At 32.3% G+C, this 14,583-nt stretch overlaps 3 protein-coding genes across 8 annotated transcripts; 1 reads left to right on the forward strand and 2 right to left on the reverse strand.

Moving 5' to 3' along the window:
* Positions 1–2,677: 2,677 nt before the first annotated feature.
* On the forward strand, positions 2,678–8,499 carry LOC149515049 (uncharacterized). Its single transcript, XM_089742971.1, has 6 exons — positions 2,678–2,720; positions 5,482–5,875; positions 6,097–6,219; positions 6,675–6,982; positions 7,184–7,592; positions 7,709–8,499. The coding sequence occupies exons 1-6, from the start codon at positions 2,678–2,680 to the stop codon at positions 7,986–7,988; spliced, it is 1,557 nt and encodes a 518-aa protein (XP_089599097.1). The 3' UTR covers positions 7,989–8,499.
* Positions 8,500–8,844: 345 nt separating this feature from the next.
* On the reverse strand, positions 8,845–10,096 carry LOC111295734 (uncharacterized). The gene is made up of 2 exons (XM_022889402.2): positions 9,515–10,096; positions 8,845–9,363 (listed from the first exon to the last, which is right to left on the reverse strand). The coding sequence occupies exons 1-2, from the start codon at positions 9,590–9,592 to the stop codon at positions 9,190–9,192; spliced, it is 252 nt and encodes an 83-aa protein (XP_022745137.2). The 5' UTR covers positions 9,593–10,096; the 3' UTR covers positions 8,845–9,189.
* A 947-nt stretch (positions 10,097–11,043) lies between these two features.
* On the reverse strand, positions 11,044–14,555 carry LOC111295731 (transthyretin-like protein). 6 transcript variants are annotated; one of them, XM_022889392.2, is made up of 7 exons: positions 14,398–14,555; positions 14,192–14,274; positions 13,472–13,529; positions 13,179–13,280; positions 12,383–12,539; positions 12,250–12,291; positions 11,044–11,689 (listed from the first exon to the last, which is right to left on the reverse strand). In XM_022889392.2, the coding sequence occupies exons 1-7, from the start codon at positions 14,536–14,538 to the stop codon at positions 11,280–11,282; spliced, it is 993 nt and encodes a 330-aa protein (XP_022745127.2). In that variant the 5' UTR covers positions 14,539–14,555; the 3' UTR covers positions 11,044–11,279. The 6 variants fall into 6 exon arrangements, with proteins under 6 accessions (XP_022745127.2, XP_022745125.2, XP_022745123.2 ...); XM_022889390.2 differs by having other exon boundaries at positions 11,044–11,692; XM_022889388.2 differs by having other exon boundaries at positions 11,044–11,734.
* Between the last annotated feature and the right edge of the window lie 28 nt (positions 14,556–14,583).

A 14,583-nucleotide genomic window follows, 5' to 3' on the forward strand; every position in this document is an offset into this window, starting at 1 on the left:
TTTCATCATGCATGTACAAATGATTTTTTATCTTATTTCTTTGTAGAATCATATTACTATTATTGTACACTTTTAACGAATCATTACTAGTATAGTATGTGTACCCTTAAGAAGCTAACTCACCCAAAATAATCAAATTATAGTGACAATTTGGTACATACCTTATATGACGAAGTTTTCTAACAACACCATTGTGAGATCTAAGGTGAACACTCTCAATGCCTTGAATTTGCACATTTTCATTATTAGTAACCATAATATCTCTATACTTCTCATTCTCATCCAAGTTCACAAAGTAACTTCTATCATTACAAATATGAACTGTAGCAGCTGAATCTAAAACTTAACTTTTTATCACTTTTCAAAGTCTGAATCTCATCCACACAAGTCGCCAAAATGACATCATCATCATTAGACACAATAGTAGTAGTATCACTCTTTCTTTCATCCAATTTCTTCTCATTATTTGCCATTTTGAAAGTAGTTATATCCTTTTTCAACTTCTTACAACGTATTTGGATATATTATTTTTTACCGTAATAATAACATTTTATGTCACTGTAATCTCTATCTCTTGACTTAGATTTTCCTTTTGATCCATCAATTCTCTTTTGAGTCCTTCATTGATCAAAACTCTCTATAGCTAGTGTACTCTCTTTAGGTGATAAGTTTTGTACTCCTATAAATCTTTTGTTCTCACGTAATAAGGTAGTCATATCATCTAACTTTAAAATAGACCTACTTACCAACAAAGTCTGAACTAAAGGTCTATAAGACTTGGGCAAAGATGACAACAAAATTAAAGCTTTCTCTTCATCTTTTAACTCATCAACAAAAATTATTAGTAATTAAGAAACCAATCTATTAAACTCATTCAGGTGATTATGAAGATTTGTACCTTCTTTCATCTTCAGAGAATACAGATCCATCTTTAAATATAATCTATTAGTCAATGACTTTGATGCATAAATACTTTTAAGCTTATCCCACAAACTCTTCGGAGTATTCTCAGTCAACAGACTATACTTTACCTCTGGAGTTAGTGTCAATCTAATAGTACTTACAACTTTTTTCTGAATTCTATTTCGATTACCGTTAGACATTCCCTCAGGCTTATTACTCTCTAATGCTTGATCCAATCCTTATTGTACTAACAGATCTTGAATCGTATTTTACGATAACATCAAATTTCTCTTTCCATCAAATAATGGAATCTTAAAATTAGGCATAAGCATACTAGACATACCTTCTTTAGACATCTTGAAATACTTGTTTCACGATCTCTTAGACCTACCTCTTCTTTTCATGAACCTCACTCTAATACCATTTGTTGGGGATCATCACAGCTCTAATATCATTTGTTAGAAAATCATCACAACTTTGATACCACTTGTTAGGAGATCGATACGCATATGCAAAACCCACACATAAAATAGTAAGCTCAAATTAAGAATAAGAATACATAAATATATTTGTTTCGGCCTAACTCAAAATGACATACTCCAAATTTAATCCACTATCAAATAAATCTCTACAACTGTGAAACTTTTAGAATGAGAAAAGTCTCTAAAAATTTCTTACTCAAAATTAACCTAAAACCCAACCTAAAACCCAATTACATCATTTTAATAACTTACTCACCTAACTATTCTTTTCGTATCTAACTATCTGAGACTTTCAAACTAAAATCAAAATATCTTATTTATAAGGGTGAAACCCCTTATACCTTTACTAAACTTCTAATGTAGGATACAATACAATACAAACTCAAAACTCTTATAACTTTTTATGTGAGATTATGAGATTCAAGGTAAATCCCAACAAGTTTCACACTCCATACATAATTTTTATGGGAACAATCTTTATTTCACTCACTTTATTAATTAATGCGATCTGTATACTTATATAAAAAGTAATAATCAAGTGTCAATAAATAATCTTTTTATAAAGTAAAGCCTTAAAAGGCATTAGCATTTTAGTTACTTTCTTTTTAAATTCCTGCATTGTTTCTGTCGTGCCTTCATTTTATATCTCATTTATTCCCTTTCTCTACATAATTTATTAAAGTAATACTAATCACAGTTGGTTATATTTTTATTGATTGATGAATGAAAAAGGTGTTATTCCATAAATCTGTGTATCATAAAGTCAATTTCAGATTTTAAGAAGTTATCATCTTTCACTTTCATTTGAATAGGAACCATATGATATAGCTATATTATTGATTGACAAAAAAAGCAATAGAAGAATATTGGTATGACCATTCTAATCTTGAATAGTGGAAAGATTCTACTAAAATTCTCTATCTTCTTTCATGATTATGTTGAAAAAAATCTAAAAAGAACATAACTATGTGGTTTTGTATCTCAAAGCCAACCTTTTTGTGTCTTCGGATCTATAATTAGTCAATTTTTTATAAGAGAAGACATATAAAAATCAAGAATGATATAATAGGTATTTTTGCGACAAGTACATAAAATTGTGAAAATTTGGTGTAATAATGTGGTGAGATCAAAGGGCTCATGTTTCTCCCATATGATGAAACCTTCTCTAAATAATTTTTTTTTAGTCTATACGTTTAAGGGATAATATGATATTTAAATCACGTTGCATCAATATTGAAATTTATAATGATTTCATAGATTGTTGGATGAAGATTGGAATGGTTGTTGAAACCATGGTGAAAGCAAAATATAGTGGAGACCTTCTGGGAGTTCAATGTATGTATTATTTGAAGGTAGAGACTTTCTTTCTTAATTTTTGTACCATTACCTCTAATTGTTTATATTTTTCTTTTTGAATAATTTAACGCATCTTGCCTCTCGGAACAAAAGTAATGTCAAATTTAATTTTTTGACTAATGAGTATGTCATTTTCACTTTATTTTGTTAGTAAATATTTTGTGATATTGATTAATATGATATGTAAAAGTCAATTTTTACTGTAAATATGAATTTTTTTAAAGTGATGTTCATAAGCTTCTTTGTTTGAAATTATGTTTGTTTGAAATTACGCTTGGGTCTTTACTCCCTCGTCTACTCCAAAACCTTTAAGAAAAGTTTTTCCTCGCTAGGTTGAAAAATCCAACCCATTGAAGATGCATTTTGTCGTTGAGCAATAACATATCATGAGGAAACAAGATTCAGTTGATCAATTTTGATTCCAAGTAGATTTTTAATTTTTTGGGGTACCATGATATCTGTTTGTGTTATTTTAATTAATTAATATATATTTTCACTTTGAATTTTTGAGCACTTTTTAATTGAGAACACATATAATTTTGACTGTTTAGAAAATCAAGAATTTGAATTAGGTAATGTTAGAGCATTGATGTTACGTTCATGTTTTTTTGTTAGTAATAAAAGTTTAGATAATGAATAATCAATTCATGAATTTAGTTTAAAATGTACATTGCACCTGTACTTAAGTGTTCTAAAATTTTATATAAATGAAGACAATACAAGATACAGGTGTTGCAAGAGCAATTAATTTGTTAAGTGCATTTATATTCTTTCTAGCACTAGCCATATTGAGGCTTCAAGTGTCCAACGATAGAGTTTATTTTCTGAAATGCTATCTCAAGGGTTTAAGGAGCAGTGCTTCAAAGCCTAGAGCATTTGTTAGGAAATTTTGTCAATTTGGATTTTCGTTAGTACTTGAAGGTTCTTGAATTGGATGCAAAAGGCTTGAAAATGCCAGAGCTTGAGTTTATTGAGCACGCTGGATTGGATTTGGCATTTTTTTTTGGCATTTACTTGATAGTGTATTCTATAGGCTCCTTCAATTTCTTAATTGTTCATATTTTGCTTTACTTTTATTGCTTTGTTTCAGATGTAGTAAATGGAATAAATTGGTACAACTTATTGTTCTAACTATCTCGTTGTTCTACATAACTTACTCTCATAGCAGGTTCAAGATTAAACTAAACCAGTATTTAAAGTATAATAAAATGTTTAGGAAGTTAAAAAAATTAGAAAAAAGAAACAATATTAACTTTGAAAATTAATTCTCATGTGTCACTAATAATTCATACGATAAATAAATCAAAATATTTTAATGATATGCATAGTAGATAAGGAAAAAGATCTCTTCAGGAACTTTGCATTAATTTATATAATGGTTAATAATATATATTCAGCTAAATTTATGATTAAATTTAATGATTTTAAATTGCATATAAAAATAAATAAAAATTAATTAAAAAGGTTAAAATAATTTATAGAAATATTAATTATGGATTTAGATAAATGTACATTATTGGTTATTAGATAAATTAATGGAAACTTCCACTACTTTTTAAGTAATGGAGAGGATCCTTTCTTAATAGGAAAAAAGACCTCCTAGTGAAAGTTTGCACTAATTTATTTAATGGTTAATAATGCATATTCAACTAAAATTATTGTTGAAATTTAATGATTTTAAATTGAAAATAAAAATAAATAAAAATTAATTGAAAAGGTAAAAATAATTTAAACAAATATCAACTATAGATTTAGATGAATGTACATTATTGATCATTAAATAAATTACTGGAAACTTTCATTACTTTGTAACGGAGATAATACTTTCTTGATAGGAAAAAAATCATCTCTATTACTTAAAAACTAGTGAAAGTTTACACTAATTTATTTAATAGTTAATAATGCATATTCAGCAAAATTTAAAAATGAAATTTGATAATTTTATATTAAATATAAAAATGAATTAAAAAGTAAAAATAATTTAAACAAATATCAACTATGAATTGTACATTATTGGTCATTAAATAAAAATTTTTATTCAAAGTTCAACTTTGATATAATATTTTCAAAGTTGAAAATATTAACTTGTGATATTAACTTTCACTGTACTAGTTTAAGATTATCTTTATCAAATTATTATTATTATTATTATTATTATTATTATTATTATTATTATTACTATTATAATATTTGAAGTTATTGGGATTTGAATTTGATTATTGAAATTAAGATTCGACTAAGGCAGAAAAGAGAGGCATAAGTTAGAAAATGCGCTCGGTCTATAGACAAAGGAGAAAAAGGTTAAGGCAGGTTCTGCTGCCCCTGGTAGTCTACCTTCTTGTTCTTCTGCATGAATATACCAGACTGAAATACTATAGGATTGAATGATCCTCAAAAGCAAACAAAAGTTGTGTACATAATAAACAAACTAAATGTAGATATTGTATGCCTTATAGAAACTAGAGTAAAAAAACATAAAATGCAGCCTATTCTTGACAAGCACTTTGCTGGTTGGGCTAATTTTCTCAATTCTACAGCAGACACTAAAAAAAGATACGGGTTCTTTGGAAAACCTCTGTAAGGATGATTGATATGCTTAACTTATCAAATCAATTTATTACTAGCAGCATCATGCATGAATCAAGAAAATTTTACTTGTCAGCTATATATGGCAGTAATGATGGAATCCAAAGAAGAAGATTCTGATCCTAATTATCTTCACTTATTGGTAACATTTCAGATTCTTCATGGTTGTTGGCTGGGGATTTCAATGTTATAGCTCATCCTACCGAGAACTTAGATTACAATGGCAACCAAACTGGTAGATCAGAGACAAAAGAGTTTCAAAACTATATGGCATTACATGATTATATCTCAACAGGACCTCTCTTCACTTTGTCAAATAATCAACCTGGAAGCCATTTAGTAAGGAAACTAGACAGGGTTCTTATAAATGATGCATGGCATACTGCTTATGCCAACTCACATATGGAATACTTGGCCCCAAAAGTCTCAGATCATTGCCCTACTCTTATTAAACTTAAAATGGCTGGACGTTCTCCTCCCAAGCCATTTAAGTTTTTCAATTATTGGACTGGCAATTCAGAGTTCAAGCAGATCGTGGAAAACTCTCGGTGAGTGCATGTTAAAGGCAACCCAATGGCTATATTGCATATGAAGCTTAAAAGGCTAAAAATGGAGTTGACGAAGCTTAATCATGATTACAATGGAAATTTATCAGACAGAGTGCAAACTTCTTTCTCAAACTCTAACAATAGCATTGGTTGAGTCGGAAAGATCTCTCTTTCTTGAGTTAAAAGCACTCACTTATGGATGCTGAAGAGAGTTATTTCAGGCAAAAATCAAGAATAAGGTGGATTCAGGAGGGGGATCAAAATACCAGGCTTTTTTATAGGGTGATGGCAGCTAAGCAAAATAAGAGCACAATCAAGATTCTAACTGATGCTGATGGTAACAGGTTAAAAGTTTTGACCAAATCTCACAAGAAGCTGTCTTGTTCTTTAAAAAGTTAATTTGTATAGCTAACCAAAATGATGTAGGTTGTTCGCATGAATTCTTGGTTGAACTTCTACAAACTTTACTTCCTACTAAAACTTAGGAAACTTTTACAAGACCCGAGGCCAAAGAGGAAATAAAAAAGAAAAAAAACCATGTTTGCACTCAATAGCGAGAAAGGCCCAGGTTCGGATAGCTACAGCGCTCATTTTTTCAAGCAGTCTTGGACCATAGTTGGTGAGGACGTCTGCGAGGCTATTATGCATTTTTTTTACACAGGGAAAATGTTACCTGCCTTCAATTTAACAATTGTTGCACTATTGCCAAAATGTATAATCCTAGTAGCATCAAGGATTATATACCGATCTCTTGCTCTTCTATAGTCTATAAATGTATTACTAAGATATTGACTTATAGCCTTAAGAAGTTCCTCCCAAGTGTTATTAGCGGTAGTCAGAGTGCTTTTATTGAATGGAGAAGTATCGTAGATAACGTTTTGATGGCACAAGAAATGGTCAGGGGATATGGTAGAACCACTCTATCACCAAGGTGTGCTATCAAAATTGATCTCCTGAAAGCATTTGACTCGCTGGACTGGCAATTCTTTCATGCTGTGCTACAAGTAATTGGGCTACCTGTAAGGTTTATAAGATGGATTTGGAAGTGTATTACCACTGCTTTGTATTCATTGTCTCTGAATGCAGGATTGATAGGCTACTTTAGAGGTGCAAGGGGAATTAGGCAGGGGGATCCTCTCTCTCCTTACATATTCGACTTGGCAATTAATGTTTGCCTATCATCCAAAATGTAAGAGAATTGGGTTGTTCCATTTATGCTTTGCAGATGATCTGCTAATTTTTGCAAAAGGGAATTTAGATTCTGTCATGGGGTAAAAGAGGTGCTGCAAGTGTTTTACACTTTTTGAGGACTGCAACTGAATTGTGCAAAAAGTGAACTGTTTCAGACTGAAAATGACAAAGATGAACTACTAGCCATCCAACGAATTTCTGGATTCAAGATTGGCATCCTGCCAGTAAGATATTTGGGAGTCCCATTGGTCACTAGAGGACTCGTAGAAAAAGATTGCACTCCATTGATAGAAAAGATCACAGTTAAAATTAAAAGTTGGGCTGTACAACAACTTTCATATGCTGTCAGAGTACAGCTCATACAGTCCGTAATTTTTAGTATGCAGAATTATTGGTGTAGACATTTCGTCTTACCCAATAACATTATAAGGAAGATTAACCAACTTTGCTCAACCTTTTTCTGGAAAGGGAAAACAGAAACAACAAAGGGAGCCAGAGACAGTTGGAAAGCAATTTGTTTTCCTAAGTCAGAATGAGGATTACGACTCAAAGATTTAATGTCTTGGAATCAAGCCTGCTTCTTGAAGAATATACGGTCCATTTTCATAAAAGCTAGTTCATTATGGATTGCATGGCTTGAAGCTTATGTTCTAAAAGGAAAGAGTGTCTGGCAAGTTCCAATTCAACTAAACAGCAGCTGAAGTGGAGGAAGTTGTTGCAACTAAGGCAAATAATTTGGCAGTTCATTAAGTTGGAAAATGGAGTAGAAGTTTGGCCTTTTCTAAATAATAACTATTCTGCTGCTATTGTTTGGAAGATCCTTAGGAATGAGCAAGAAAAAGTTAGATGGCATAGGCTAATATGGTTCACACACCATATTCCTAAGCACTCATTTATCTCTTGGATGGTTATACTGAATTAACTACCAACCAAAGATAGGCCGAGAGCCTGGGGTAAGGAGACTGATGACAGGTTCCGATTATGCAAGACTGAAGCAGAAACAAGGGATCATATGTTCTTTGGTTGTGCATACTCAAAGGAAGTCTAGCAACGGTTATTTAAATCATGCAGAATTTGCAAAGTAGTGGAGAATTGGGGTTCAGAATTAAATTGGGCAACAAATAGATTGAAAGGGAAAGCATTGATATCCATAATTTTGAGACTAGCATGGAATACCTGCATATATCACATATGGAGGGAAAGGAACTCCAGAATATCCAAGCAAAAAAAGAGACAATAACACAGCTGAAAAATCGAATTAAAGATGATGTTCAAATACGGTTATAGGGGCTGAGCCATTGCAGATAGAGTCAATTAAAAATTATGCAATACTTGGAACTAAATGTGGCTTTACCAAAATAGCCTGTAAGTTAATTGTACAAACAGTCGGATAGTTACTTTTGTAACGGAACTCTACTTGCATGGATAAATAAAATACAACTAATCAAAAAAACAAAAGAAGAAATTAAGATTCAAATCAAATTATTATTTAGTTAATTATAAACCATATGGATATATGTTGATCATAATTGTGTGTAATAGTATTTCATTAGTACAATGCATGTTATATATTTTTAATTATTTCATATTAATTAACATATTTAGCACTTTTAAATTTATTTATTGAATTATTAATATTTAAAACATATAAATAAGCTTATTATTAATGTTAAAACGGGTTAACAATGTTTAAATGAATTAATCATGTTAAAAGAGTCAAATTTTGACATGATTAAAATATGCTATTGATTTGCTACTTAAAACGTACGTTTGTCGTTTATCTAAAACTAATTTGCTACTGTCTTTGGAAAAAAAAATGGTGAGGCTTTGAGTACCATGTCTGCCGGCAACCCAACTATCCTAAGATTCATGGAATTATAGACAGGTGCTTCCATGAGTGGCAAAAGCCCCTTTCAATTAATTCTCATCAATTAGAAAGCAGATGGAAATGCATCAGTTGCACAAAAAGTAAGGAATTAAAGAATTAAAAAAATAAAGAATAGTGGATCTGAGACAGGGTAAGTATAATAGAAAGAGTTCATAGCAGCCGGTTTGTTGAGGGAGTACCGGCTGCGGCTGGGATTGTGGGCACGACTCTAGATACGTTAGAAAGGTGCGGGTCATCATGAGTTGCTAGCATTAGGCCGGTTCTGACTCTCTGGAACATGCATTCCGCGCTCCTTCTGTAACAATTCCCCGGCTTTTGCCGCATGCATATCCATTTCTGCCTCTGCCTCTTTTGCCATTCTAACCTCGTGAGCAATGCCCATCCTGGCTTTGGCTATATCTTTTTCGACCTATATGAATATCATTGCTAAAAATTAATTTGTGATTTATAACAGAAAGGACAAGGGAATAAAAACATATATTGAATAATATAAAAAGTAAAAACAACCGAATTAATAATTGTTATGAAAGCTGAAACAAAACACTCATGCATGCATGCACCTTTTCCTCGGCCTTTGCCTCAGCCTTGGCCTTGCGCATCTCGCTCATGTCGTGTAACTTTTCCCTTATGGCCTGCATTTTCTATCCTCTGCATAAAACCAGGAGAAGTAGCCCGTTTCTTTACAATCACACAATACTTTTGAAAGTAACAATGTCTTAGCAGAAGAGAAATATATATACACAAAGCAGAAGCTGATGGTCGAAGTTGGTTGGGTGTCTTATGTAAACTTTGCAACATTTTTTTTTATGTGGTTTAGAAATTGTGTACTCAGTCAGTGATATAAACCGTGAAGCACGATGAACCATTGTTACCATTCAACATTTTCACAAGTCCGACAAATCAGTTCCAGTTTACAGTACCTTGACCGTGTAAAACTTTTGATGGATCTACATAATTTGTCCCAAATTTATGTTTTGTTCTCTAACCCATCATTGAAATATTACCAATAAAATTTTCTCTTCAATTCGGTTTCAATATTTCTCTTAAAATGTGTTGGTAGTTTAAAATGTGTTATACCTTATATTCGATAAAAAATTTAATTATTGATAAATAAATTTAATTTATGCATTACTTTTATTCATATTTTGAATAATTATGTTTAAATAAAAATAATTATTATACGATAAATGATCATACTTATTTGAATATTAATAAATGATTGTTCATTTAAGTCTTGATTATACAAATGATTATAATCATTTGAATAAAAATTTATTTATTCATTCATTATAAATCTTTTCAATATAATAATTTTTATTATTTCTACTTAAACAGTTTTGAGATTTTGTTGCTTCTTAAAACCGTAATTACTTTTTTTTTTTTCATAATTACCAGGTTAATATAATATTTTCATTAAACATTTCATATTAAACAATAAAGAGTGCTAATTTCATACACATAAATTGTACGCATGTATTTTTTTTTATCAAATTTTATTTTTTTTAAAAATTTAATCCTGATGTTGTCAAATTTTAATGTGAATGAAATTTGTTTATGTTATAACGTGTATATAACTTTTTTAGGGATTGTTATAACTAAAGTTTGATATCAAAGGAAACGAGATCACTTTTAACACCCATAGTGACTCCCATTCTCTTGTATATTTTAAGGATTGTACAAATTGCCCAACAGTTAGTTTTACACTATTCCATTGGGTTTTGTTTTTGATTAAAATTTGAAACTATTTCGTTTGTTAAAATATTGTTTCTCTTGGAATTTTTTTTATTAAGATAAATTGGCATTAAGGCATAAATAAGAGTTTAATACTTAAAAAAAAGTATCAAAATTGAGTTAATATGATATTAAGGGCTACGAGGCTGACGGTCAAGGAGAGTTCGGAGGAGATTCGTGTCCTTCCCTAATTTATAGAGGGGATTTGTGCTTTTCACCCTAGTGTTCATAGTGTTTCCGTATCCCACCGAAAACACTTATATTCTTTTCCGTTTTGTTGTAATGTTGAATTTCAAGTGCGGGCAAAAAGCCGGGAGCCTGACACTGTCATGGGACATCACTCAGAATAGAAAAAGGATAAGAATGCAATTCACTTTATCATTTTATTTTTTCAGTTACAAATCGTCTTCACCACACACAAAGTATCAGGTTTTTTTTTTTTTTTTTTTTTTTTTTTTTTTTTTTTTATTGAAAAGAAAGGCACGTCTCCATTTTCTTCACACTAATAACTAAGCAACATACCGTAATGACATTAAAAGACGACCGTCTCAGTCAGCTACCCCTATGCTTTAATATCAGAAACATAAAATTCCTCTAGCTCCCACGGTAAGTAGCGAACGAGAATGGTGAAAGCAGCAGCGGAACATGAAAATGCTCAAATTTCTGCGTCTCCCTGATTTCAAAGACAATTGAGACATAGGGGAAAAAGCCTTCAGGGCAGTACTTACCTGTGTTAAAGCTTATCCGGTATACTCCAGGGCTTAAAGCATCTACCATGCTCATCAACTGACCGCTTCGTCCATCTTTATCAGTAGTTGAAGATCCTTGAAGTACCCAGCCACCTATATCAATCTCACCAAACAATGGACGAGGTTGGCTGCCCTTCCACATTTCCAAATGTACTTCAATACCAGCACCTGGAGATCCCCTAGAAACATCCAAGACATGGGTAGTAACGGGTGGTCGGGTTCGAGTTTGGACTTGAGGTGCTTTTCCCAGGAAACCTTCTAAAGAAGCATTTAAATGTTGTCCAATTATGCCCACTCGTTCTAGATTTTAAGAAATGGAGAAAGAGAAAGGAAGAATGGTAACTTAAATCCAAACAACTGCAACGCATGCATGGACCAAAAAGAAGATAAAAATCTCCAAAATGTTGTGACAACTGACAAAAGCTCAAGAACATGTTAAGCAGTTCAAAATTTCAAAATATTATCTCAACTTTTTAAAAACAGTTACACGCACCCCATTTTGTTTCAGAATCGCTTTCCCCAAAAGATTATGTTACCATTAGTATTTCGTAGAACATAGAGGACTACAATAAAAGCAAGGAAACTCTACTAGTTATTTTTTTTTACAATGACGAAAAGTAGTTACCATCCATTGGTAGGAAGGACTTTCTTTTTTTACTTTGATGAATGGTAGGAAGGACTTGGTTCTTAGATAGTCAGAACTTAAAGTACTTCCATAGCATTTCATATATTTCAAAATGCACTTCATGCTATTCTTTTAGGTACATGCAAGTTAATCAACCAATAGAATAAAGTACCCTAGCAACATCACTTACCATGAGAAATGGTGCAATGTGAAACAGCATGTAGATTAGAGACTGCAAATGCAAGTGTTGAGAAAGGAAACCAACGTTCTGTTTTCAAGAATAAAAAGAAAAAAGAAGAAAAGGCAAGGTGAATTAAAAGTACCTTCAGCTTTTCTTACGCCCACCATTGAATACTGACTGCCTGTTGAATCAGCTTTAGCTTTAGCAGAGAGAAGCTTTCTAAGACGTGATTCCGTTACTTTCATTTGCTCCTGGGCTGCTATCTCAAGCTCAAGTATGGGCCTGTTCAAGTAACGGTTCTACAAGAGCAAAATTTAGAATAATTCATATCAACTTCAGAATAGTAGACTGGCCAGTTAACACATATTCAAAACAATGAAGATAAGCGTAAGGTAGTCAGCAGAAATCAGATTCAATAATGTTAAAAGATGCAGAGATTGTAGAATGACATGTTCTCAACCAAGTGATATGCTCAGCTTTTGGTAGATGCTCCTGCATGTAATAGTTACATCACATTGACTTGAGAAGTATCGCTATTAGTTGGTAAATGATCTAAAGCTCAGGCTAAATGTGTCAAGTTCGATAGCTTAAAAAGATGAACAGATGGTAGAACATGTTGTCACACAAGAGATGTCCTCAGCTAATTTATCATTGTCTCACAAAAAATATCAGCATAAATTCAGGTTAAAGGGACCATAAATAATTTTACCATTGGCATAAAATTCATGCATGTAAAAACTACTCTCCCAGCTGACTCAAGAATTATTCCTATTCGCCTGTAAATGATCTAAACTCGGGCAATTACAAAAATAAAAGATTGCAATTTCCAAGCCAACAATCAAAGTCAAAATATTTATTTCACTAACTCCTCCGTGAAGATATCATTTGAAGAAAGTTTAACTTTTAGATTATGGCAGCTTCTAAAGTTCAAGCTTTACCTTCAATTCATTAAGTATTTCGGCAGCACTCCTCCCAGCGGCACAAATTAAAAATACATGTCCAAATTTTTGCCTATATCGAGCATTCCAGTTGGATAGTTCCTGTAAGGCCAAGGTGATCATTCTTTACAGGAAAAAACTGAATAAAAAATTGTGAATCCAACAACATTAACTATTTACTGTGTGTGAGTGTGCATTTAGGTAGCTTGGCAATTGTGTTTTTTGAGAGCTTGTTTTCAGTCCCTAATAGGCTTTGTATAATTTTTCTTGTTCAAGTGAAACATAATTCCAACCTGTAACCCAGAATCAGTGGCAGTTGCTAAAGCAGTTGCTTGTTCTCCTTTACTCCACCTGTAAAAAAGAAATAATGTCAAAAGAATCAACAATAAAAAATCAAATTGCATATTTGCAAAGAGAGAGAGAGAGAGAGAAAGAGGAGAAAGTCAAATAAGGATGCTATAACTGTTCCACTTTCCCACCAGCAAGTGTTGAAGGGTTTGACAATCAAATTGGAAGTTGTTTGGTGTTACCCTTACTTCATACCATAAGATATATGTTGGGGTGTTGTAAAAAGTATGGAAAGGAAAACCAGAAGGCAAAATGAAAAATCTAATTAAAAATCAATGGAACAAAACTTTCGACTTGTCTTGCTAATTAACATCCATTAAAGTTCTCTAAGATGTTTTGGATTACAATTTTCTTTCCAGTAATTTCCCTCACTTCATCCAAGATCTTAAAGAAGTTACTAAACGGAAAAATGAGATGAAATGTAAAGAAAGAGAAGTTAGGTTCAAATGAAAACGGAAATGTGTAATCTAATGGCTACATAGTAGGCAAAAGTTGCGTCTAAGGCAGTTGAATTTGGTTGTATTGAACAAAGTTTTTTTTTTTTTTTTTTTTGAGATAAGACCACCTTCGGTTAGCGGGTGGATCATGTTGATATCCAATGATGATTCATGATACAAACAAATAGAATAACGAGATCAAGATGAGAAAAAGGGATAGAGACGGACTGAGCACTGGTGGTGTGAGAAGAAGGGGATTCTCCGATCTGAGGATGAGCTGCGAAAGCTTCCAGCCAACCATTAACATCAACCTTCAAAATCGATTTGATTAATTAGGAAAAAACTTTATTATTAATAATATGGTTTAGAAAAAGGATAAGAACAACCGATTGATGACATAAGAAAAAAACGAGAGAGATAGAGAAAGAAGAGACCTTGTTGAACCAGATATCCGTGGCGGCAGAGATAGCGTGATCCAAGGATGGAAATGGAGAGGCCATAGCCATTTGCTTGGCAAATTGGGTGCTGCCGCAGCATGCCAGGGCTTGCTTCTCATCCAACTTTATCTCCTCCATTACGTTTCCCTTCTGCTGACATGCTATCCTGCTGGTGTCTGTGAA

This window comes from Durio zibethinus, chromosome 14 (genome assembly GCF_047325235.1).
Source record: "Durio zibethinus cultivar Kanyao isolate XHJ-2024 chromosome 14, ASM4732523v1, whole genome shotgun sequence".
Classification (NCBI taxonomy): Eukaryota; Viridiplantae; Streptophyta; class Magnoliopsida; order Malvales; family Malvaceae; genus Durio; species Durio zibethinus.

Bases quoted from the DNA above. Each gene is read 5' to 3' on its own strand.
- LOC149515049 (XM_089742971.1), top strand. From the start codon at position 2,678: ATGGTGAAAGCAAAATATAGTGGAGACCTTCTGGGAGTTCAAT. The intron at 6,220-6,674 runs GTTAAAAGTTTT...ATTGACTTATAG, and splicing joins ACTGATGCTGATGGTAACAG to CCTTAAGAAGTTCCTCCCAA. The intron at 6,983-7,183 runs GTGCAAGGGGAA...ACACTTTTTGAG, and splicing joins ATTGATAGGCTACTTTAGAG to GACTGCAACTGAATTGTGCA.
- LOC111295731 (XM_022889388.2), bottom strand. From the start codon at position 14,538: ATGGAGGAGATAAAGTTGGATGAGAAGCAAGCCCTGGCATGCTGCGGC. The intron at 14,275-14,397 runs GTCTCTTCTTTC...TCGATTTTGAAG, and splicing joins CGGATATCTGGTTCAACAAG to GTTGATGTTAATGGTTGGCT. The intron at 13,281-13,471 runs GTTGGAATTATG...TTGGCCTTACAG, and splicing joins CCACTGATTCTGGGTTACAG to GAACTATCCAACTGGAATGC.
- LOC111295734 (XM_022889402.2), bottom strand. From the start codon at position 9,592: ATGCAGGCCATAAGGGAAAAGTTACACGACATGAGCGAGATGCGCAAG. The intron at 9,364-9,514 runs GTGCATGCATGC...ATATTCATATAG, and splicing joins AGGCAAAGGCCGAGGAAAAG to GTCGAAAAAGATATAGCCAA.